At 45.9% G+C, this 24,236-nt stretch overlaps 1 protein-coding gene across 3 annotated transcripts in view; it reads left to right on the top strand.

Annotated features, from left to right (window-relative positions):
* Positions 1 to 13,552: 13,552 nt before the first annotated feature.
* TMEM200B (transmembrane protein 200B) overlaps positions 13,553 to 24,236 on the top strand; it is a 46,327-nt gene continuing 35,643 nt past the window's right edge. For all 3 annotated transcript variants that reach the window (XM_058195293.1, XM_058195294.1, XM_058195295.1), the window contains exons 1-2: positions 13,553 to 14,022; positions 15,073 to 15,219. In XM_058195293.1, coding sequence (XP_058051276.1) covers positions 15,201 to 15,219 — 19 coding nt within the window. In that variant the 5' untranslated portion in view covers positions 13,553 to 14,022; positions 15,073 to 15,200. The remainder of the gene's footprint in view (positions 14,023 to 15,072; positions 15,220 to 24,236) is intronic.

Genomic DNA, 24,236 nt, shown 5'->3' with positions numbered 1-24,236 from the left:
AAGTGGTGTTATTAGCTAGTTTTAGAAAATACACTTTTCCCAAAAGGTTTCCACAATTTTGGCCACTACTGTACCATCCCCTGCACCCGCACGGCCTTTCTCTCTTGGCTTGCAAGCTGCTTCAGGGGAAAAAGAAAAAAAAAAGCAAAACTACACACACACACCGAAACGGTTCCTGTACCCTTAAATCAGATTTGCAATGATTTGTTTGGTTTTGTGTTTCAACTGCAAGGAAGGAAGAAACATTTCAAAACGGTCCAAATTATGTAACTGTAAAGAAATGATGTGGAACGAACTGTTATCACAGCAAATGAGTGCACTGCTCCAAATAAGCCCAAGGCAGGAAAATGAAAAACTTAAGAGCATCGAGCGAGACAGTTTTAAAAGAAAGATGAAGAGCCCAGATGGAGATGAGTTGTGTTCTTGGAAAGAAATTCGCTGCTTGTGCTGACCCTCTAGCCCAGAGCAGGCCAGTCTCCAGTTCATTTTTAATAAAAGGGTTTTTAAGAAAAAGCATCTAAGTCAGATTGGACAAAGGGCTGACAAGCCCTAAAGCAGTAGGATTGTATGAGCCTGTACATATAGGGATTGCTATGGAGATTCTTAGTCATCCAGGACAGGTCATGGTTGTCCCAAAAGGTGCTTTTTTCCCAAGAGGCAATTGGACTTTCTTTGTTATTCCTCGAAGGCGTTTCGCTTCTCATCTAATACGCTTCTTCGGTTCTGACTGAACAGTGGAGAATGCCAGGATTTGTATTCCTTGCAGACAGCTGGTCCTTTAGTATTTTTTTCGAGAGCCATAGAGGCCACTTGGAAGTTAATCTGTGCCCTCAGGGTCACCCGAATAGTGTAAATCAGGAGTCCCCAACCTTTCAGACCTCAGGGACCACTAAATTCATAATTTTAAATCCCACGGACCATTAATACGATCTGCCTAATGACCAGCTGGGTGGGCGTGGCTAGGTGGTCATGTGACTGGGTAGGCATGGCCAACTTGATGGCCAGCTCGATGTCACTCACGTCAAGGGGCGCCTCCTCGGCCTCTACTCACCCCTCCCCTGCCAGCCACTCCTCGCCTGCCCGCCCAGGCTCCTTAGGGCCCCAACAGGAAGCAGTTGTTGGAGCTAAGCAGCCACCACGAGAAAGGGTTGGCAAAACAGCTGGCTCAATTCAAATTGGATTTGACCGAGAAGGAGGCTCAGCAGAAGCACCTCACTGAGGACTAGGAGCATAGGCTTTCCAAGCAGAGGGAAGATCTGCAGGAGTGCAAGGTCAGGTACCAGCGCCTGGAGGCTCAGTGGGCTGAGATGGTCAGCCAGTTCCAGGCCATGATGCAGTTCCACCGGAATGAGACCTCCGGCTCTTTGCCACCAGCGGCGTTTTCCTCCAGCCCTTGCCCAAAGCCCTGCACCAGGAGGCTGAAGCAGACCCCAAGTTGGAATTTCTGCCCCCCCGTCCAACCCACACAAAAAAGACCCAGAAGAGGGAAGATCTGTCAGCAACACATACATTCATTGCACGTATCCGGCCAAGGGCTGTAGTTTGAGGCCCCCCTGATTTAGTGCAATATAAAAAACCTGCAAATAATTTTTCTGCGGACCACCAAAATTTTCTCAAGACCACCAGTGGTCCACGAACCACCAGTTGGTGACTGTTGATCTAGATGACCACCAAGGATCCCCTACATTTTATGATTGGATTCCCCCAGTCTTCTTAACTAGAAATACAACTAGAAGTGTATTTATCTGTATCTGCACAAGCATTGCACCATCACAAGGTAAGCTTCCTCTCCTTTGTGGGTACCAAAGGGATGGGATTGCTTTACAGAGGGCCAATGCTATTTTCACTGCCACATCCCCCCATCTCAACTCACTGGATGCTCCTGAGGCACACAGGGGGGTCTCAAATCTAGCTCCGATCATGGGGATTTCCACAGACATCTCCATGACATTTTGAGGGGTAATCATATAGAAGTGAATTGCCATTCCCTCGTTTATTTTGTTTTTTTTAATCTCCCAGTCTGACTGGTAGCCCAAGGCTTTCCTTGTGGTCTCCTAAACCCTTTGCAATCCAGATATCATTATTTCACAATTGTCCATGATCGCTCACCAGAGTTTATCTCATCTAATCTGGAAGAAATCCTCTGTGTACAAGTAGTCCTCAACTTAACGACCACAGCTGAGGACAAAATTTATGTTCTAAGTGAGACATGGGTTACGTGAGCTTTGCCAGTCGGTTTTACGACCTTTCTTGCCACATTTTGTTATACGAATCATTGCAGTTGTTAAATCAGCAACATGGTTGTTAAGTGAATCTGGCTTGCCCATTGACTTTGCTTGTCAGAGGTTTGCAAAAGGGGATCACATGACCCTTGGGACGCTGCAACCATCATAAATAGGAACCAATTGCCAGGCATCTGAATTTTGATCATGGTTGTAAGTGTGAAAAAGTCACTTTTTTCAGTGCTGCTGTAATTTGGAACGGTCACTAAATGAACTGTTGTTAAGTAGAGGACTATCGGTATTTGTTAAGTAAACCCCAATGTCTTTTGTAGGTGTGATTCCCAGATAGGATTGTACTGCTGGGAAGCTTTTAAGGTAAAGGTATGCAGTGGAGTACCCCAAGGCTCTGTTTTAGGCCCAGTACTCTTCAACATCTTCATCAATGACTTGGACGAGGGGATAGATGGGGAACTCATCAAATTTGCAGATGACACCAAGCTGGCAGGAATAGCCAACACTCCAGAAGATAGGCTCAAGTTACAGAAAGATCTTGACAGACTTGAACATTGGGCGCTATCTAACAAAATGAAATTCAACAGTGAAAAAGTAAGGTTCTACATTTAGGCCAAAAACAAAATGCACCAGTACCGTATATGTGGTACCTTGCTCAATAGTAGTACCTGTGAGAGGGATCTTGGAGTCCTAGTGGATAACCATTTAGATATGAGCCAGCAGTGTGCAGCAGCTGTTAAAAAAGCCAACACAGTTCTGGGCTGCATAAACAGAGGGATAGAATCAAGATCACGTGAAGTGTTAGTGCCACTTTATAATGCCTTGGTAAGGCCACACTTGGAATATTGCATCCAGTTTTGGTCGCACGATGTAAAAAAGATGTTGAGACTCTAGAAAGAGTGCAGAGAAGAGCAACAAAGATGATTAGGGGACTGGAGGATAAAACATATGAAGAACGGTTGCAGGAACTGGGTATGTCTAGTTTAACAAAAAGAAGGACTAGGGGAGACATGATAGCTGTGTTCCAATATCTCAGGGGCTGCCACAAAGAAGAGGGAGTCGGGCTGTTCTCCAAAGCACCTGAGGGTAGAACAAGAAGCAATGGGTGGAAACTGATCAAAGAAAGAAGCAACTTAGAACTAAGGAGAAATTTCCTGACAGTTAGAACAATTAATAAGTGGAACGACTTGCCTTCAGAAGTTGTGAATGCTCCAACACTGGAAATTTTTAAGAAAATGTTGGATAACCATCTGACTGAGATGGTGTAGGGTTTCCTGCCTGGGCAGGGGGTTGGACTAGAAGGCCTCCAAGGTCCCTTCCAACTCTGATGTTAAGTTATGTTATGTTATATATGTGCTAGTTGTTCCCAATTCTAGGGGGTGATGATCATCTCTGTTTCAAAGCTGAAGAGCCAGCGGTGTCCAAAGACGTCTCCGTGGTCATGTGGCTGGCATGACTAAACGCCAAAGACGCACAGAACACTGTTACCTCCCCATCAAAGGTGGTCCCTATTCTTCTACTTGTATTTTTTATCTGCTTTCAAACAGCTAGGTTGGCAGAAGCTGGGACAACTAATAGGACCAGGGCAGAGGAACAACCCCTATCCCTGGCCCTCCAGAGATCATCCACCAACGCGACCAAAGCCGTCTCCGTGCTGTAACCGGGCCGGAAACCGGACTGGAACGGGTCTAGATAGACAGTTTCATCCAGGTGTAAGGGAAACTGATATGCCACCATACTCTCAACAACCTTCGCCGCGAAGGGAAGGTTGGAGACCGGACGATAATTACCTAAAACAGCCGGGTCCAGGAAGGCTTCTTGAGGAGGGCCTCACCACCGCCTCTTTCAAGGCGGCCGGAAAGACACCTCCACCAAAGAAGCGCCAGAATCGCCTGGAGCCAGCCTCGGTCACCTCCTGCGTGGCCAGCACCAACCAGGAGGGGCACGGGTCCAGTAAACATGTGGTGGCATTCAGCCTCCCCAACAACCTGTCCATGTCCTCGGAGCAACAGGGTCAAACTCATCCCATAAAATGTCACCAAGACCACCTCAGCCGTCTCACCCGTATCACCGCAATCTTGGTCCAAACCATCCCGTTGAACGATTTTATCGATAGATAACCGTTAAACTCCTCAGCACGCCCCTGCGGGTCATCCCGCCCCCTGGTGTAGGAGGGAGCGGTCACCCAAACAGGGCGGCTGGGCGGTTATCTGCCGATGCAATGAGGGAGGAGGCGAGCTACGCCTCGCTTCCTCAATGCCACTAGGTAAGTCCTAGTATAGGACTTCACTAGTGTCCGATCAGCTTCTGAACGGCTAGACCTCCAGGAGCTCTCTAGGCGCCTTCTCCGCGCTTCATCCTCTCAGCTCCTCGGAGAACCAAGGAGCCGGTTGGGACCTGCGCCGGTCAGAGGCCGCAAAGGCACGACACGGTCTAAGGCCCCCGCCGCCCGCTCCCAGGCCGCAACAAGTTCCTCAACCGAGCCGTGAGCCAGACCTCAGGAAATGGCCCAAGCTCCGTCCGAACCCATCCGGGTCCATCAGGCGCCTGGGACGGAACCAACGATCGGCTCCGCCTCCCTGCGGTGGTGAATGGCGGTCAGAAAGTCCAGGCGAAGAAGAGAGTGATCTGACCATGACAAAGGTTCAATGACTATTTCCTTTAAGTCCAGATCTCTCAACCACTGACCAGAGACAAAAATCAGGTCCAGAGTGCCACCCCCAATGTGAGTAGGGCCATCAACTACTTGGGTCAGGTCCAAGGCCGTCATGGAAGCCATGAACTCCCGAGCTGCCGTCGATGACGAGCCGGAAGATGGCAAGTTAAAGTCCCCCATGACTAAAAGTCTGGGGGTCTCAACTGCCACCCCAGCCAGCACCTCCAGGAGCTCGGGCAGGGCGGCTGTCACGCAGCAAGGAGCCAGGTACGTGACCAGCAAGCCCATCTGACACCTATGACCCCACCTCACAAAGAGGGATTCACACCCGCAATCTGAGGTACAGTGGTCTCCTCGGCTCTAGACTCTCTTTAATAACAACCGCCACCCACCACCCCTACCCTGGGCCTCGGCTGATGGAATGCACGGAAACCCGTGGGCACATCTCGACCAGGGCACGCCTTCAGTGCCCAACCAGGTCTCCGTAACGCCTATAATATCCGCGGCACCCCTGAATCTGATCATGTATTAGGGGCCTTATTGGCCACGGACCGTGCGTTGCATAACATCAGACGAAGGCCCAGGCTCTGAGGGTCTTGACCATCCGGGGACGGGAGAAGGAGGGGATCGGGCGCGATCGCCTGCAGACATCGAGCGCCCCAAAACGATGCGGTCCCCCTTCCGCCATATCTGCCCCTCCCACTTACTGCAAATGGAACCACCTCACCAAAAGGAACGAATCCCCCTATAACCTCCGAACCCATTACTAAACCGCCACGAGCTGCAAGGACTGGCTCTCACCCGCGGGCTACTCCCAATACCCGCCCTAACCTCCCACCCCCTCCCGACGGGTTCTCTCCCCTACCACAAATCCTCCCCTCCCAACCCTTAAAATCCCCATTAAAACTCCCCTTAAAAAATTTCTTAAAACAACTAATTAAAAAGCCCCTAAGCCTCCTATTTTTAGCATGCCACCTCTCGGGGCTCCAAAGCCCGTCCTCAAGGTGGGCCCTCGATAGTATGGAGGGCCAAACCCGCGAGAGACGGGGGTCTCGGAGGGGAAGAAGGTCAGCCGGCGTAAACGTTCGCATCACCAAGAAAGTCCGCAGGAGGCCCATCCTGGGCCGGTCAAGATGGTAACAGATGATACAGTGACCACAACCGGTCTGTCAGTCAGTCCTGATGGGAAGCAGTCAATAGTGATCCTCGTGGGGTAGAAAACAAAACCACTCATTCAGTCAGTTCGCCACCCACCTATAAATAGTCAGGGGTGGACTAAGGAAGAAGGAGAGGGGGGGGGCGGACCGATGGTAGAGATGTTAAACAGGCCGTCCGCCACCTTGAAGCGCCGAGGTAGGCCGCCACCGCCACCTCCGCCCGCCGTCACCAAAGCGCCCCATCGCCGATGAGGCCACCGACATCCCCAACTAGGAAGGGACGCCAGTCACTCCACCGACGCCAGACGAAAAAGCCAGGCCGCCACCGCCGCCAGAAAACCAACAAAGGCCGACGGGGGCCCGGTAGGCCCTCCAGATCTCCACTGGGCCTCCTCCGGGGCTCCGGGGCTCCTCCCCTCGCCCCTGAAGTCGCCCGTCCTCCTTTACAGAGGGCCAATGCTATTTTCACTGCCACATCCCCCCATCTCAACTCACTGGATGCTCCTGAGGCACACAGGGGGGTCTCAAATCTAGCTCCGATCATGGGGATTTCCACAGACATCTCCCTGACATTTTGAGGGGTAATCATATAGAAGTGAATCGCCATTCCCTCGTTTATTTTGTTTTTTTTAATCTCCCAGTCTGATTGGTAGCCCAAGGCTTTCCTTGTGGTCTCCTAAACCCTTTGCAATCCAGATATCATTATTTCACAATTGTCCATGATCGCTCACCAGAGTTTATCTCATCTAATCTGGAAGAAATCCTCTGTGTACAAGTAGTCCTCAACTTAACGACCACAGCTGAGGACAAAATTTATGTTCTAAGTGAGACATGGGTTACGTGAGCTTTGCCAGTCGGTTTTACGACCTTTCTTGCCACATTTTGTTATACGAATCATTGCAGTTGTTAAATCAGCAACATGGTTGTTAAGTGAATCTGGCTTGCCCATTGACTTTGCTTGTCAGACGTTTGCAAAAGGGGATCACATGACCCTTGGGATGCTGCAACCGTCATAAATAGGAACCAATTGCCAGGCATCTGAATTTTGATCATGGTTGTAAGTGTGAAAAAGTCACTTTTTTCAGTGCTGCTGTAATTTGGAACGGTCACTAAATGAACTGTTGTTAAGTAGAGGACTATTGGTATTTGTTAAGTAAACCCCAATGTCTTTTGTAGGTGTGATTCCCAGATAGGATTGTACTGCTGGGAAGCTTTTAAGGTAAAGGTATGCAGTGGAGTACCCCAAGGCTCTGTTTTAGGCCCAGTACTCTTCAACATCTTCATCAATGACTTGGACGAGGGGATAGATGGAGAACTCATCAAATTTGCAGATGACACCAAGCTGGCAGGAATAGCCAACACTCCAGAAGATAGGCTCAAGTTACAGAAAGATCTTGACAGACTTGAACATTGGGCGCTATCTAACAAAATGAAATTCAACAGTGAAAAAAGTAAGGTTCTACATTTAGGCCAAAAAAACAAAATGCACCAGTACCGTATATGTGGTACCTTGCTCAATAGTAGTACCTGTGAGAGGGATCTTGGAGTCCTAGTGGATAACCATTTAGATATGAGCCAGCAGTGTGCAGCAGCTGTTAAAAAAGCCAACACAGTTCTGGGCTGCATAAACAGAGGGATAGAATCAAGATCACGTGAAGTGTTAGTACCACTTTATAATGCCTTGGTAAGGCCACACTTGGAATATTGCATCCAGTTTTGGTCGCCACGATGTAAAAAAGATGTTGAGACTCTAGAAAGAGTGCAGAGAAGAGCAACAAAGATGATTAGGGGACTGGAGGATAAAACATATGAAGAACGGTTGCAGGAACTGGGTATGTCTAGTTTAACAAAAAGAAGGACTAGGGGAGACATGATAGCTGTGTTCCAATATCTCAGGGGCTGCCACAAAGAAGAGGGAGTCGGGCTGTTCTCCAAAGCACCTGAGGGTAGAACAAGAAGCAATGGGTGGAAACTGATCAAAGAAAGAAGCAACTTAGAACTAAGGAGAAATTTCCTGACAGTTAGAACAATTAATAAGTGGAACGACTTGCCTTCAGAAGTTGTGAATGCTCCAACACTGGAAATTTTTAAGAAAATGTTGGATAACCATCTGACTGAGATGGTGTAGGGTTTCCTGCCTGGGCAGGGGGTTGGACTAGAAGGCCTCCAAGGTCCCTTCCAACTCTGATGTTAAGTTATGTTATGTTATATATGTGCTAGTTGTTCCCAACTCTAGGGGGTGATGATCATCTCTGTTTCAAAGCTGAAGAGCCAGCGGTGTCCAAAGGCGTCTCCGTGGTCATGTGGCCGGCATGACTAAATGCCAAAGACGCACAGACGCCAAAGACGCACAGAACGCTGTTACCTCCCCACCAAAGGTGGTCCCTATTCTTCTACTTGTATTTTTTATGTGCTTTCAAACAGCTAGGTTGGCAGAAGCTGGGACAACTAACAGGAGCTCACCCTGTTACGCGGCACTAGGGATTCCTTTTAATATAATATAAAATATATTATTTTATATTATATTAAATTAATATAATATTAATTATATAAAATGGAATATATTAATATAAAATATTAAGAGGCTTTATGGTTGAAAAATGCTGCTAACCTATTAGACCTGGTCTGTATTAGACCTTGTGTAACTGGATTCCTTTTGCTATGTATATGTATGTATATTTACATTTAGAATGTTGCTCGTATCATAGTTGTTATTTGTTCAGACTGATCTGGCTCTTTGGCTCTTTATGTTTATGACTCCTTATATTTTCTATGAAAAGTTATTCTTTTTTTTCCCAAACGTTGCAAGCCAGGCAGAGTCGCTAATTATGAGTTGGGAGGCTAAATAAATTGAAGAAATATACATATGTACATATGTGTGTGTATACATTCTCTCTCTCATATACATACACACATACATACATAAATTCACACTCATAATTCAGGGATGTTATCAGGCAAGTTTTGATATCAGTTCGGGATTGGACACGATTTTTTAATTTATTTATATCCTGCCTTTATGATATGTATAAATAACTGAAAATGGCCAACATGCCTAATACTCCTTCCTCCTTTTTTCTCTGTAACAGCAAACTCATGAGGTGGGTTGGGCTGAGAGAGAGGGGCTGGCTCAAAGTCACCCAGTCGTTTCCATGCCTAAGGTGGAACTAAAACTCACAATCTCCTGGTGATTGGCCCAAAGTCATCCAATCAGCTTTGATGCCTAAGACATGAATAGAACTCATAATCTCCTGGTGATTGGCCCAAAATGACCCAGTCAGTTTTCATGCCTAAAGGGTGAATAGAACTCATAATCTCCTGGCGATTGGCCCAAAGTCGTCCAATCAGCTTTCATGCCTAAGGGGGAACTGGAACTCAGTCTCCTGGTTTTTAGCCTGGTGACTTAACCATTAGACCAGGTAGGCTCTCATGAATACATGTGAATTGCTCTACTTCAGGAGTGGCAAACTCGATTTCATTGATGGCTGCATCAGGGTTGTGTTTGACTTTGGGGGGTTGGGGGGTGGCCAAGGGGCGTTGCCAGTTTGATGTCACTCGTCAAAGTTCCGTTTTTGGCCACGACAGCTCTCCTGGGCTCTCTTTTTGGCTGCAATGGCCTCCTGAAGCCCACTGCCAGCAAAAACTGAGCTTGAGAGGGCCGCGTGTGGCCTCTCTGAACTCCATTTTTGCTGGCAGAGGGTTGCAGGAGGGTGTTGCGGCCCAAAACAGAGCACAAGGGGGCCGCATATGGCCCTCCCGAGCTCCCTTTTCACTGGCAGAGGCACCATGGGCTGATCTTTCACTGTTTCCAAAGTGAGCCCGAAGGCAAGATCAAAACATTCTCGGGCTGGATCCAGCCTCCGGGCCTAGAGTTTGATATCCCTGCTCTACTTTAATAGACCGTGTTTGCAATCCAAACAAATTTGGTAGGTTTGTGGTTTGTTTCCCACCCACCCACCTTTCACTGAGCCAGTGACTACTGGCCCAAGACTGTGCCTCTGGAAGATACCGCATTGTAGTGCTCGAAAAACTATAGTGCTGAAAGCGAAGAGTGTCTGCATGTGAATTTTAGAGCAGGGAGTAAATCAATCAAATATTCCCAAGGAGGCCCCTCCATTTGTTGTTAGCGCATCTCCATTTTCAATCCTGGAGGAACATTGGCCAGCGTATATAATATAGCCGTCCTACCAGATCGGACTTTATTATTATTATCATGTAAAATAATCTATACTATGGATCGGCGGTGCTGGCTGGAAAATTGGGCGGCTGGAGCACCAACTCACTGGGGACGCCTGAGTTCCTTTTACCTTCTGCATTGATGCTAAGCAGCTGCATCTGCTAAAAGCGGAGAGCTGACCAGTTTCTGGGCTCCATGAAAAATATAATAATAAAAAAAGCATTTTGTAATCCGGTTTCAAGTTGAGGGAAGAAGCATTTGCCAATTTGGCTGGGACTAAACTTTCCCAGGGCCGACATGGACCAGAGACTGGAGGAGGAGACAAAGAGAAAAAGGCAGTTCTTGAAAGCGATGGATGAAATGAGAGAGGAGTTTTCATCCTCCTCTTGAAAACAATACAGTGATTAGTGCTCAGCAGTTGCCATTTTTAATTTTCCAATCTGCTGTAATCCAGGTCAGAGATACATCATGTGAACGGTGAAAAATGTTAAGGGGAAATTGCCTGATTCCAGTCGGAGAAGGAACCCGCTGGGGTGGGTGGAGGTGTTATTTTATTTATTATTTCAATTTCAAGGCCACCCAACTCACAGTGACGCTCAGTGGCTTGCAGTAAACATTAAAAAAGAAAGCAATATAGATCAAAGAAAATCGATGGGGCTCAGACAACAACCGGTCTTTAACAATTTGCAAAAAATTTCCTGATTGCTTATTTGTACCCTATGACTATCATTAAGTGTGATACCTTATGATTCTTGATGAACGTATTTTTTCTTTTATGTACACTGAGAACATATGTACCAAAGACAAATTCTTTGTATGTTCAAATCACACTTGGCCAATAAAAAAATCTATTCTATTCTATTCTATTCTAAAATCAAATTAGGAGCAATATCAAGGATCTCAAGGTTGGGTGGAGGAGGCTGTTACACTGATGGTCAGCACCGATGGTCTTGAGACAGCCTGCTTCCTAGTCCCGAAAGGTGTGCCTGCTTCATTGATGGGACCTGGAGTGTGTCAGCTCTAGTGACCTCCCTAGACAGGCAGAAACCTATAGAGAGCATAAGGATCTGAGTAGGAGACAAGGCTGGAAAAAACATGATCCAATTGATGACAATCCAATTGATCTTTAACCAATGATCATTGACTAATGGTTATGATCCAATTGATGATTGACCAATGATGATGCAATTGATCATTGACCAATGATCATGATCCAATTGATCAGACAAATGATCATGATCCAATTGATCACTGACAAATGATAATTGACTGATGGTCATGATTCAAAGATCAGTGATTAATGACCATGACCCAATTGATTGATGATAACTGATCAATGAACATGATCCAATTAACTAATGATCTAACTAATGATCATGACCCAATCGATCATTGACCAATGATCATGATCTAGTTGGTCATTGACCGATAATCACAATCCAGTTGATTGTTGATCCAAATCCAGGATCCAATAGGCAAATGCTGGGAAAAAAACATGACCCAATTCACATATGCTGCAATTTATGTACTTGTAGCAAACGTTGGGATTGAAGTTTGCTGTAATGATGTTTGTACAATGACATCAATACACGTTACTGATTTAACATAATCCAATTGGCTGCAGAAGACACTCGAGACATCAACTGTATGGATTAACCACTAAGCAAAATAAAGGTGTGTTTAGGGTACTAAGGAAGGGAAATATTCCTGAGTTTTCTCTCCCAGCTCTCTGGTCCTTAACTTTTTCACTGCCACATTCAATTTCATTGATTTGCTTTTGTCATTGTCCTCTTCTACCATGTTCAACTTTAATCTGCATTGTTTAAAAAAGGTTCCTTTGACAAGGTGAAAAAGTTTTAAAGTTTGGTTTGAAGGTGTCAAGTATCCCATTTGTTTCAAGTCTCAGGGTGTTGGGAGTTTTGCTTCCTTTCCCAAAGAGGAAGAAACAGAGGGGAAAGGGCCTTTTTGGCAAGGGCTTTAACAAAAGGGGCTTGGGGGGGGGGAATTCCCAGTTCTGAAAAAAGGAGGGGATAACGAGGTTCTAAAATTCCTCCAGATAAACAAGTTTTTAGGCAGGAGGAGAAAAATCACCCAGCCAGTACTGGATATTGCTTTGTTCTTTGATGATGCCCTACTTTGGCCTGCAGTTTAAATATAGTTTTTACTGTTTCAAAGTTGGGGTGGGGGGAAATCCTAAAAGGCTATTATTCCAGCCAGCTGTGAATCTCTGAACTTCGGTGCTTTTTGCTTTTTTTTTTTTGTAAAGTCAATACACACTCATTATCTCCTCTGCAGATTTCGGGGCAGCTGGCTATCCAGCAGGTAAGGTGATCCTAACACACCAACAATTAGGTGGATGCTGCGGGGCTCAAGTCACCCAAGATGATCCAGGACTGCGGTTGGCTAGTGTAAGGGGGAAGATCCAGAATCCAGACGGCTGACTTGTCCCGTTATTCCCGGTACCTCAAAGGATGCCATAAGCAGGTTGTGTGAAACCCTCCCCCCCCCCACCAGGGATGAAATCCGACAGGTTCTGGAGAACTCGTAACGGAAATTTTGAGTAGTTTGGAGAACCACCAAATGCCACCTCTGGTTGGCCCCAGAGTGGGGTTGGAATGGAGATTTTGCAACATCCTTCCCTCAGGAATGGGGATTTTGCAGTATCCTTCCCCCAGGAGTGGGGTGGAAATGGAGATTTTGGAATAGCCTTCTCCCCAGGAGTGGGGAGGGAATATGGATTTTGCAGTATCCTTCCTCCAGGAGTGGGGTGGAAATGGAGATTTTACAATAGCCTTCTCCCCAGGAGTGGGGAGGGAATGACGATTTTGCAGTATCCTTCCCCTGCCACGCCCACCAAGCCACACACCACGCCCACAGAACCGGTAATAAAAAAAATTGGATTTCACCACTGCCCCCCACCCACCCATCCCCATCCCCATCGGCATCCAGCGCTTTGCCTTGATCCTCGACTTCCCACCGAGCCCGGCTTGCCATCGGGATATTTCAAGTCCCCGGACTTATTTTTTTGTCCTCCGCTGGAAAACCCTTGGGAAGAGAAGGGGAGGGGAGGGGAGGGGAGAGGGAGGAGAAGAACTTTCTCCCGGCAAGTTGGTGAGAAAAAGAGAAAGTGAGAAGCCGGAAGCTCCCCCCACTCCCCCACTCCCCCCTCCCTCTCCCATCCCGCCTCCTCGCAAGCCTGTTGGGCAAAGTAGCTCCAAAGAAGCCTGACTCCGGGGCGGGGAGGGAGGGGGGGACGGGACGCGGGCGGAGTGGCGGGGGAGGGAGGGAGGGAGGGAGGGGGAGGAGGAGAGGCGGTGTGTCTGTCGTGGTGGGTCGGGGGGAGAAAGCGGCAAGTACAGTCCCTGGGCAGGACTGGGCGCACGACCGCAAGAGGAGACCGGAGCGGAGCTGAGCCAGGCTGGGCGCAAAACGAGCCGACTGCGCGCCAGGGAAAGGACGGCGCAAGGCAAGGCGGGTTCCCGTCTGGCTCCCAGGCAGGGAATCATCAGGATCAGGATCAGGCGGGCTGCAACGCGGCGCGGTCCACCTTCCCTCCCCGTTTCCTTACCGCCTGTCTCCCAATTTGGGGAGGGGACGGGGGGCATCGCTGTTCCGACCATCTTGCTCTCCGCGGGGGCGGAGGGGGAAGCTCTCCGGCCGTTTGGCAAGCCGCGGTCGGCCCGGAAGGCGCCTCTGTGCCGGGTGGGAGGAGGAGAAGCAAGAGACCCCCCCCACTTTCCCCGACCGGCCCCCGGAGCGACGGTCGAGACTGTGGGGAGCCCGACAGCGGGGCGGAAGGTAACTGCGGAGTGAGGAGGGGGGTCGTTCGGGGGAGGGGGAAAAAAAGGGGGGGGAGGCTCGGTCCCCGTTTGGGGAAAGCGGGGCTTCGGTCCCCCCGCGCGCTCCCTTCCAACTTCCTTTGGCACCGCGTGGCGCGGTTTTGCGGACCGCTGGCTGGAGGGTTTTGCTCCGCTTTGCAGCCGATTTTCTTTCTCTCACTTCTGGGACGGGTGGGTGGGTGGATCGGGTGGTTTCCAGCCCTGCGTCCCCTCCCCCCCCCGGCCTCATATATATATTTGGATACCTGGATTGGGGCTGAAAGGCGAAAAGGGAAGCAGTGTGCTCCCCCCCCCCCGTATTTGGGTAGACCAGGTTGCTTCGATAGAAAACCCACTTTTTATATATGTAAATATATATTAGCAACCTGGTCTAGCCAAATATTTGGGAGGGAGCACACTGCTTCCCTTTTCTCCTTTCAGCCCCAATCCAGGAGCCCTCAGGCAGTCGCTTTCACCACAAACTATTTTGCCTTCAATTTACTGACAGTCTCCCGTTATTTCTTTGTCAGTAAATTGAACACAAAATTCCTCTATATATATCCATCTCCCCCCCCCACCGCCCGCTTTAAAATTGTCTTTGAGGAACAGATGCGCCACAAGTGTGGAGCACAAGCTCTGCTTTCCTTCCAGCCGTTTCCGCCCAGAGAGCCCTTTCAAAAGGATGGCCGGGCAAGGACCCCCACGGGCCAAAACAAACCTCACCAGCCCCCCCTGCCCCCACTTCCAGGGCTATCTGGGGCATGATGTGTGGGAGTAAGGAAGCCCCGAGGTGACCTTTTAATTTTGAAAGGTCTCTGGCCGAGATGGAGCAGGAGAGCCAACCATGTGCCTGGGGAACATCGGTGTGACTTTGACTTTGCATTGCACACCTCTTTGGAATTTGCTGTCCTGCAAGGAACCTTGTGATGTCGGCTCAAAAAAGTCTTCCCCCCCCCACTCCCCAATCTTTGCAAAGATTGGAATTGTGGTCCTAGCCAGTTGCAACCCGCCTTGTCTTGGTTTTTTTCAGATGACCCAAGAACAAGCTGGGAAGGTACAGTTTTACTTCTTCATCTTTTCTTCTGGGAGACGAAACCCAGGAGCCAAGAAAATGATGGGCAAGGAAGAACATCAAACAAGAAGGAATTAATGTGATGGATGAACTCCTTTGCTGATGGTAAGTTGTTTTTTTTTAAAGCATTTTCTCTCCCCCCCCCCAGAACATGCACTGAGGTGGGGGGAATAGGATTGTTGGCTTGGGTGCTGTTTGTGTGCTGACCAATTAACCTCTCAACAGTGGAGGTCTTTTAAGAAGAGTCTGGACAGCCACTTGTCTGGAACGGTATAAGGAGTCCTGCTTGAGCAGGGGGTTGGACTAGAAGACCTCCAAGATCCCTTCCAATGCCCCGTTTTTCTGTTCTTTTTAACTTCCCAGTGGCATCTGAGCAAAGCCTTTCACTTGTGATTGAGAAGATGGCCTGTCCTTTCTTAGATGTGACTGTGTTTCCCACAACCACCATAAATTGAGACACTTGAAAATACAGTAGTGGGAAGCAAGCCAATCTGGGAATGGGGGGGCTTAGTATAACCCTGGTGTGGGGTGCTGTGCCTTGATTTCAGCTGAGACTCGGAAAAAAAATGAAATGCACTTAATTTGGGGTAAACCTACAGGATAAATTGCAGAACAAAAAGATGAAAGAGAAAGGGAATTGGGATTTCCGTTGGCCCCGGCGTCTCCGTTGCTAAGTTGACAAATTAAAAGCACATCCTTTGCATTCTTGCATGCTTTTTTGGTCCGTTGACTCAAGACGGTGAAGAGAGCTGAAGACAAAACACGGAGCTGCCCTATCTTCCTTCTGCAAGATTTGTTGTCTTGCGCTGTTCTCTAGAGTTTTCAGGAAGAGGGAGTGAAACTCCTAAATCCATCAAAAACCTGCTGCTTTTCCTCTTTTGACGGAGAATTGGAAAAGCGGTAACGGTGGACTTCAAATTCATAAACCCAGATGTTTGGCTCCAGGACAGATTCTGTTGTTTTTAAAGGACTTTTATGAGTCTGGTGGGAGCTCAGAAGTGCTTCTAACAGTTGATGGTTTTAGAGGAGTAGGAGGAAGGGGAGGTTGTGTCTTGGGCAAGGATATTAAAGGAGAAAGCAACGTGAGTAGAAGGCGTTTGGCCAGCAGCCAGTCCTGGGTGATCAAAGGAACTTCAGTGTGGGGAGAGAGGCTTTACAATCTCTAAGAGAGAATAGATGTGCTGGGTGAAGGTTCAAGAGTGTCTTGAGTAGTAACTGAGTAAAATTAGCTGCACATGTGACCCTCCCTCCTCCCCTTCTGTATTTTTAGAACAGTTTTATGAATAAGAATAAAACAGAATAAGTCGGTGTCTGTTTTTGCCCAACTTGGAGACATAGCTCAAAATATACATGTTTCATATGAACTCAACCAATACGGCTTCTAAAATTAACACCCACCATCTGGGCTGATAGATTGCCTTGATTCAAAAGGTAGTCTACTCAACAAACCGTGGCCTTCTGTAAAGTAGTGGATCTAGTATTATCAATACCAGATAAAACGCAGATAGTTCTTGACGTACAACGGTTCGTTTAGTGGACAGTTCAATTTACAAAGGCACTGAAAAAAGTGATTTATGACCGTTTTTCACACTTATGTCCACTGCAGTATCCCTATGGTTACATGATCAAAATTCAGATGCCTGGCAAGTTTTTTTTTTATTTATTTATTTACATTTATATCCCGCCCTTCTCCGAAGACTCAGGGCGGCTTACAGTGTATAAGGCAATAGTCTCATTCTATTTGTATATTTACAAAGTCAACTTATTGCCCCCCCCAACAATCTGGGTCCTCATTTTACCTACCTTATAAAGGATGGAAGGCTGAGTCAACCTTGGGCCGGGCTTGAACCTGCAGTAATTGCAGGCTATTGTGTTCTAATAATAGGCTCCTTACAGCCTGAGCTATTCCGGCCCCTCATATTTATGAAAGTGACTCATATTTATGAAAGTTGCGGTGTCTTGGGGTCAGGTGATCCCCTTTTGAGACCTTCTGACAAGCAAAGTCAATGGGGAAGCTGGATTCACTTAACAAACATTTTGCAAACTTGTCAGCTGCAGTGATTCACTTAACAACTGTGACAAGAAAGATTGCAAAATGGGGATAGCTCACTTAACAATTGTCTCACTTAGCAAAAGAAATTTTGGACTCAATTGTGGTCGTAAATCGAGGAGTACATGTACTACAGTAGATGAACTTAGATGATATTTAAAACAGTTTATTTGTATCCAGGAAGAGCCAAGCTAGAGGAATGGCTTATCAGTGTTCCTCAGCCCCACATATGCAGGGGTGAGATTCTACCGGTTTGGACCGGTTCAGGCGAACCGGTAGCTCCAACGATCAGCTGGGAGCAAACTGGTTCACTACGACGATCAGGTGGGTCCGCCCCTGCGCTTTACTGACCTATATCTTCTCAGCTGATTCGCACGGCACAGCAGATTGCCGCGCCTCAGCTGTGTTACTCCCCAGCAGTAACACGGAAGTTAAGTTTTTGTAAAACTGCGTACGTGCGCGATCACCGGACCGGTTGTTAAACTGGCAGGATCCCTCCACTGTACACATGTATGGGTTGTTTGGTGGAATGTGTAGTCCAGCCCATCAGAATTGTGTAAAATTAGCGAATGTGTGAAGAGTTTTTTAAAGAACTGAACAGTGGATAAGGAGATAGTAAACTCAACCCCTTCCCCACCCGACCTTTGCACTGGCTGTTGTCTTCCATCCTAACCTTGCCTACAGCAAGGAGGTTGTCCTCATAGAAGGATGATCTTTCACTCCCCTTTGGGACTGTGGTGTTGATACTGTTATAAGCACCACCTCACCCCCTTGTCTATAGCATTGTGCTAAACTGCAGGACCGATCTCCATTATTTGGGTTTAATTGAAATTATTTTTTTTTTCAGTTGCCTAATTGCTTCTTAGAGTAAGCATCACTGAGCATATCCTTCATATTTCAATCTTAAATCATAGAGTAAGCATCACTGGGGAACATATCCTTCAGATTTCAATCAGCCCTGTTGATGTTTATTTATAAGCAAGAGTCAGTAATGTATAGAGCTGCTGCTTTGCTGAACCAGAGGGATGGAGCTCGGGTTTCATGGGCATAATATCGCCCAGGTTTCTTACCTGGCAGCCTTTAATTAACCCCTAACCTGATTAAGGCTGCCGGGTGTTAACAGAATTGCTTGGATTAAGATTTTCTCCAAAGGAAGTATCATGTCGGTGAGAACTAGCAAATTTATGGGGTTTACTCTCTCCCCCCAAAAGGAAAACAGACATTAATTTTGAGTTACACAAATACAATGCAAATGTTATACAAACTTGGCTCATTGGTAAATTCTTTTTTTTTCTTTTTGGTAAACATTTTATTTTATTTTATACACAAACAAACATACAATACATAATCAATCCCTCAGTGTATCATCTAGGTAAGTCTTTTGTGATGTCTTCTTCTTCTTACTTCTCCATTCTTCAACATTTCTTAATATTTTCCATTCATTTATTATAACATTCTCCCCACATTATTCATTTATTATAACATTTCTCTAACCAATAGTAGAATTGTCCCCATATCTTAAAATATTCCGATTCCTCTCTTTCTTTAATGATCAGTCATTTCTGCACAATCTAAATATTTTTTAATTACTTCCTCTTCTGAGGGGAGATCCTCGGTAAATTCTGAAGTTAATCAACTGGCTGAGAGTACCACTGTAGCAACCTGCTGTAAAATAAGACACCTCTTGACTTCACTAGAGCTTTTTCAGATTTGATTGCTTGATTGACAATGTGCCATCAACTCATGGTCAACTCTTAAGAGACAACATGGATAGATTTTTCTTCACGGCAATCTTTCCCTAACCTGGTCTTCCAGAGGTTCACTCATTGCTACTGAAACTTGTGTTGTGGTCTGTCAGCAGTCTACGGAGCTGGCAACGGAGTCAGACAGTGATGAGGCTGAGGTGAGGCCAGGGCCATTGGGAGTGAGGTGCAGACTCCAGAGCCTCCAGTGCCTGATAGTAATGAGGCAGAGGAACAGGAGGAGCCTGTTGCTAATGCATGCATGAGAAGAGCTGCCAGAAGGCAAGAGCAGCTCAAAACAGGGAGGACAACTAGGGAGTAGGGCCAAGAGATGATTGGCCCCACCCATAAGGCTTAAAACAGACCAGCACTGGTGTTTCAGCTTTGCCGGAAAACAATGTTGTAGCTTCGTCTTCTACTTCGTCTTCTGCTTCGTCTCTTTGTTTTTGTGGCTTCTGGACATTTGTCAGGAAGGGCCTTTGGCAGTTTGCCTAATTGGACTAAGGTTTGTTAGATAACTGAAGAATTTGTGTTGGGAGGCATTTGTTTTACTTTGAGTTGAACGACGCTGGGAATGAAATAATTCCCAGCTGTTTGAATAAAGTTTGTTTTTCCACGGACTAAGTTTATTACTACCTACTTGGGCCTGGGTCATAACAACTTGAGTCTTTTCCACCTGGCTTCCAGTCATCTTCTCCTTCTCTTTCCTTCCATCTTCCCCAGCATTAGAATCTTCTCCAGAGAGCTAGGTCTTCACATAATGTGTCCAAAGTAGGAAAATTTAAGCCTGGTCATTTGTGTCCTTGAGTGAGAATTCTCATATGTTTGATAATCCGTTGTTTCTTTTCTTTGGTGTCTAACGTATTCTCGTGAATCTTCTCCAACTCAAAAGATCAAACATGGCAACACTCTTTCTCTCTTGCTTCTTCAAAGTCCAACTTTCACTTCTATAGAGTGTCCTAGGGCTAGAGATCTCCAACCTTGGCAACTTGAAGCCTGGAGGACTTCAACTCCCAGAATTCCTCAGCCAGCAGGCTGGGAATTCTGGGAGTTGAAGTCCTCCAGGCTTCAAGTTGTCAAGGTTGGAGGCCCCTGATCTAGGGAATGCCATGACTTGCACGATTCTGATCTTTGCATGTATAAACCCATCCCAGCACTTGATACCTTTTCCAAAACCTTATGACTGTTCTATCAAGTCTTGTCTTAGGCACATTTCTTGATAGTTGATCCTTTACTATTGATTGTTGACTTTAAAAGGCGGAAGATATTTACCGCTTTAATATAATTATCAATTCCAGGGCTAGTTGTTGTACATATCACTAATCTAGTCTTCTTTCTATTTAAGTTTTATCCCATTTTTTCTGCCTCCTTGACTTTTATTACTAGAGCTATTATTATTATTATTACTATTATTATTATTATTATTGTCTTTGCAATTTTGGCTATTAGCTAAATATAAAATTGCTTATTTTAGTATAGCTTTTATTTTATTTTATTAATACGTTTATTTGTTTGTTTATGATCTTTTGAATGATGTTTTTAATAAGGAATCTATCCAGCAATTCTCAGTATGCTTATGCATTAATATTTTGATCCAGTAAGTGAACTATTTTTGTTTTTGTTTCTTTTCCCAGACTTGGAAGAATCTGTTAAACAAACCAAATATAGTTTCTCTCTTCCATTCTATTCCCAGACATATTAATGTAAAAATAACTGATGATGGATCAACCTTTCTTTTTCCATAAATTTATCCTGGCAGGTTCTTTGTGATCCAGTTGTTCTGTGTATAATTGAACATAGGAAGAATTTGCTTTTAAGCATCACTTCCCTCCAAGCCACAGAACTGTGTTTTGAGAGGCCTCTCATTTTGATGTTTGCATTGTAATAAAAGTGTGGAATAGGAGTGCAGAAAACTGTTACAAAATCACTTGAGAAACTATCTAGAAATGAGACCATGAGTCTAGCCCAGTCTTTCCCAGAAAGACTTCCCCAGTTGTTGTACAACTCCCAGAATTTCTAAGTGGATTAGCCAGAAGTCACATTAGGAGGACAGTAAGTTGGGGAAAATTATATATGTAGCTGGAAGATTTTGTGGAGTTGTTGTGTAGCTTCCCACCTGTGGGACTTTGGGAAGGGATTTATCTGCCAGATAACAATCACAAAATTAATATCATTAGGATATGAATAGAATAGAATAGAATAGAATAGAATAGAATAGAATAGAATAGAATAGAATAGAATAGAATAGAATAGAATAGGTAAGGGAGAGTAGAGTAGAGATGGGATGGGATGGGATGGGATGGAATGGAATGGAATGGAATGGAATGGAATGGAATGGAATAGAATAGAATAGAATAGAATAGAATAGAATAGAATAGAATAGAATAGAATAGAATAGAATAGAATAGAATAGAATAGAATAGAATAGAATTACAGAGTTGGAAGGGACTTGGAGGTGTTCTAGTCCAATCCCCTGCTTAGGCAGGAAACCCTACACCACTTCAGACAAAGGGTTATCCAACATCTTCTTAAAAACTTCCAGCGTTGGAGCATTCACAACTTCTGGAGGCAAGTTGTTCCACTGATTAATTGTTCTCACTGTCAGGAAATTTCTCCTTAGTTCTAAGTTGCTTCTCTCCCTGATCAATTTCCACCCATTGTTTCTTGTCCTGCCTTCAGGTGCTTTGGAGAATAGTTTGACTCCCTCTTCTTTGTGGCAACCCCTGAGATATTGGAACACTGCTATCATGTCTCCCCTAGTCCTTCTTTTCATTAAACTAGACATACCCAGTTCCTGCAACCGTTCTTCATATGTTTTAGCCTTCAGTCCCATAATCATCTTTGTTGCTCTTCTCTGCACTCTTTCTACAGTCTCCACATCTTTTTTACATTGTGACGACCAAAACTGAATGCAGTATTCCAAGTGTGGCCTTACCAAGGCATTATAAAGTGGTATTAATATATATCAGTAGGATGTTGGTCCCATTGTTGTCTCCCAGTAACAATTCCAACACGTTCTTCCAATATATTAGACCTTTCAAAATTGTCTGTCACAGATTTATCCTTTTAAGATGTTCCAAAGAACTGCTTAGTCATTTCATATGTAATTTACCCATTAGCCGGTCAAAGAAGTCATGAGTATTATGAAATTTCTCCTTTGGTCTGAAGATGCATTGTGAGAGGACCAGTCTTGTTTCTCCAGCCTTGTTAGAAACCGGATCCCTCTGAATTGAAAGTAAGGGGGTACAGTTGGTAGCCAATCTGTTTTATGACCACCTGCTTAGGGGAGATGGTAGCTTCATTATCCGGTGGAAGAGCAGAGTTTAATTAGCCATGTGTCAGTCTGGGGAAATGAAAGCAGCTCAGTAATTAGCAATCCGCACAAGTGTGCGGTGTCTGCCATGCCTTTCATGGAAAGGAGGTTGGGAGGATTTTGCTCCATGTTAATTGCATATGCTTTGATAAATTTTTACTGTGGCCTGAAGCCAGACAGACAAACAAACAAACATACAGAGAAGGGGGGGAAAAAAACACCACCAAGCCAAGTTTATAAGATTAGACCTTGATCTTTGGGAAGTATCTTCTGTCGCATTCTTGAAGCTAAGTAGCAAATGTTAGAGACGTTTATTTAATGACCTGCAAGTTTTTGTAGGCTAATAGGACAGCCACGTACGTAGCAATCATCTGACTGCCCTGGTATTGTTGCTAGAAAAAGGAAAAAAATTAAACGTGGATGTCAACCCAGATAAAAACTGCAGTGTAATAGCTTGCGAGCAATAATTTTATTTCTTCCAGGCAGCAAGTTGGAATAAACCTATATTAAAGTAACTTCTTCTTGTGATAACAGAGGGGGAGGGCTTTGAAATGGGTGCTTGTAAACATCCAGCAATATTTACAGTAAATCCAGCAGTATTCAAGGTAGGCAGATGTGTAAAGGTGAGATGACACCACTCCAGGAAAATTGGGGTCCTGCAAAAACGAAAAAAACAAAACAAAAACTGAGCAGAATTGAATTTCATTTCTGGATCCAGGAGATGTTATGTCATATGTAATGAGTAAGAAATTGATTACCGTAGCTTCTGTTTCTTTTCCAACTGAAGCAGTTTTAGCATTTTTTTTTAGAAACACTCATTTTTACAAGCAACTTTCTATTAGATATACATTTCTGTGTAGGTCTTTGGGGCACAGCAGATGGCAACCCATGCAGGATGTTGGGTCCTCACCAATATCATGGTGTACATACTTGCCTTAGATATGGGGATGCAAGTATGTAATGGCAGCATTAGCTTGAAAACATTGTTGTCATTGCGTTGTTTTGGAATCAATAACCAGTGCATCTTATATATAGGTAAAGTATGAATGGGAATTGCATAACCAGTGTTCAGAAAGGTGAAATCTGAAAGAAAAGTTTTTACGGTCTGCATTCAGGCTTGGGAAGAAATTATTTCAATTGTCTTAAAATGTGATGGATGGATGGGTGGATGGAAGGAAGGAAGGAGAGAGAAAGAGAGAAGGAAGGCAGAAAGAGGGGGAAGGAAGGAGAAAGAGAGGGAAAGGAAGGAGAAAGTGAGAAGGAAGGAAGGAGAAAGAGAAAGAGAGAAGGAAGGCAGAAAGAGGGGGAAAGGAAGGAGAAAGGGAGAAGGAAGGCAGAAAGGGTAAGTGTCGTGTCCCACTCCTCCGCTGACGGCCGGGTCAGGGAAATCCGAATCAGGCTTGCCTCTGCAGCTCTGCCCAAAGTCCTAGCCAAGTCCTCAGAGCAGGCAGGAGACCAGAAAGTGACTTCAGCAAGATAAGTTCGACTTTGCCTGACTCAGAGACTGCCAGAAAGCAGATCCTTTATATAGGCCATGGGGTGTGGCTCCATGACTCAGCACTCATTAAGGCCTGTCCCTCCCTTCCTTCTGTTGCCTCCGCCTATCCAGTCTTCTGATGCGAGGGTCACTCCAATCAGCAGCTGTTGGAAATAAACTTTCCTCAGGCTCACATGCTGTGGAGGAGGGGGAGGGGTCTAGCTGCTCCGTTTGCCTGGGCATGGAGCCAGGGCTGGGGCCGGGGGATGCTCCCTCCTCTGCAGCCTGCTTGGGCATGGAGCCAGGGCTGGGACCGGGAGGTGCCCCCTCCTCTTCAGCTTGTCTGGGCATGGAGCCAGGACTGGGGCCGGGAGGCATACATTCCTCCGTGTTCGGGAGCAGATAAGAAGGCCCCGGCTGCTGTGAGAGCGGACAAGACACAACAGGAAGGAAGAAGAAAGTGAGAAGGAAGGAAGGAAAGAGAAAGAGAGAAGGAAGGCAGAAAGGGGGAAAGGAAGGAGAAAGTGAGAAGGAAGGAAG

The sequence above is a fragment of the Ahaetulla prasina genome, chromosome 10 (genome assembly GCF_028640845.1).
Source record: "Ahaetulla prasina isolate Xishuangbanna chromosome 10, ASM2864084v1, whole genome shotgun sequence".
Taxonomy (NCBI): Eukaryota; Metazoa; Chordata; class Lepidosauria; order Squamata; family Colubridae; genus Ahaetulla; species Ahaetulla prasina.
The sequence above is the reverse complement of the archived record's forward strand: the minus strand, read 5'-3'. Positions and strand labels throughout refer to the sequence as shown.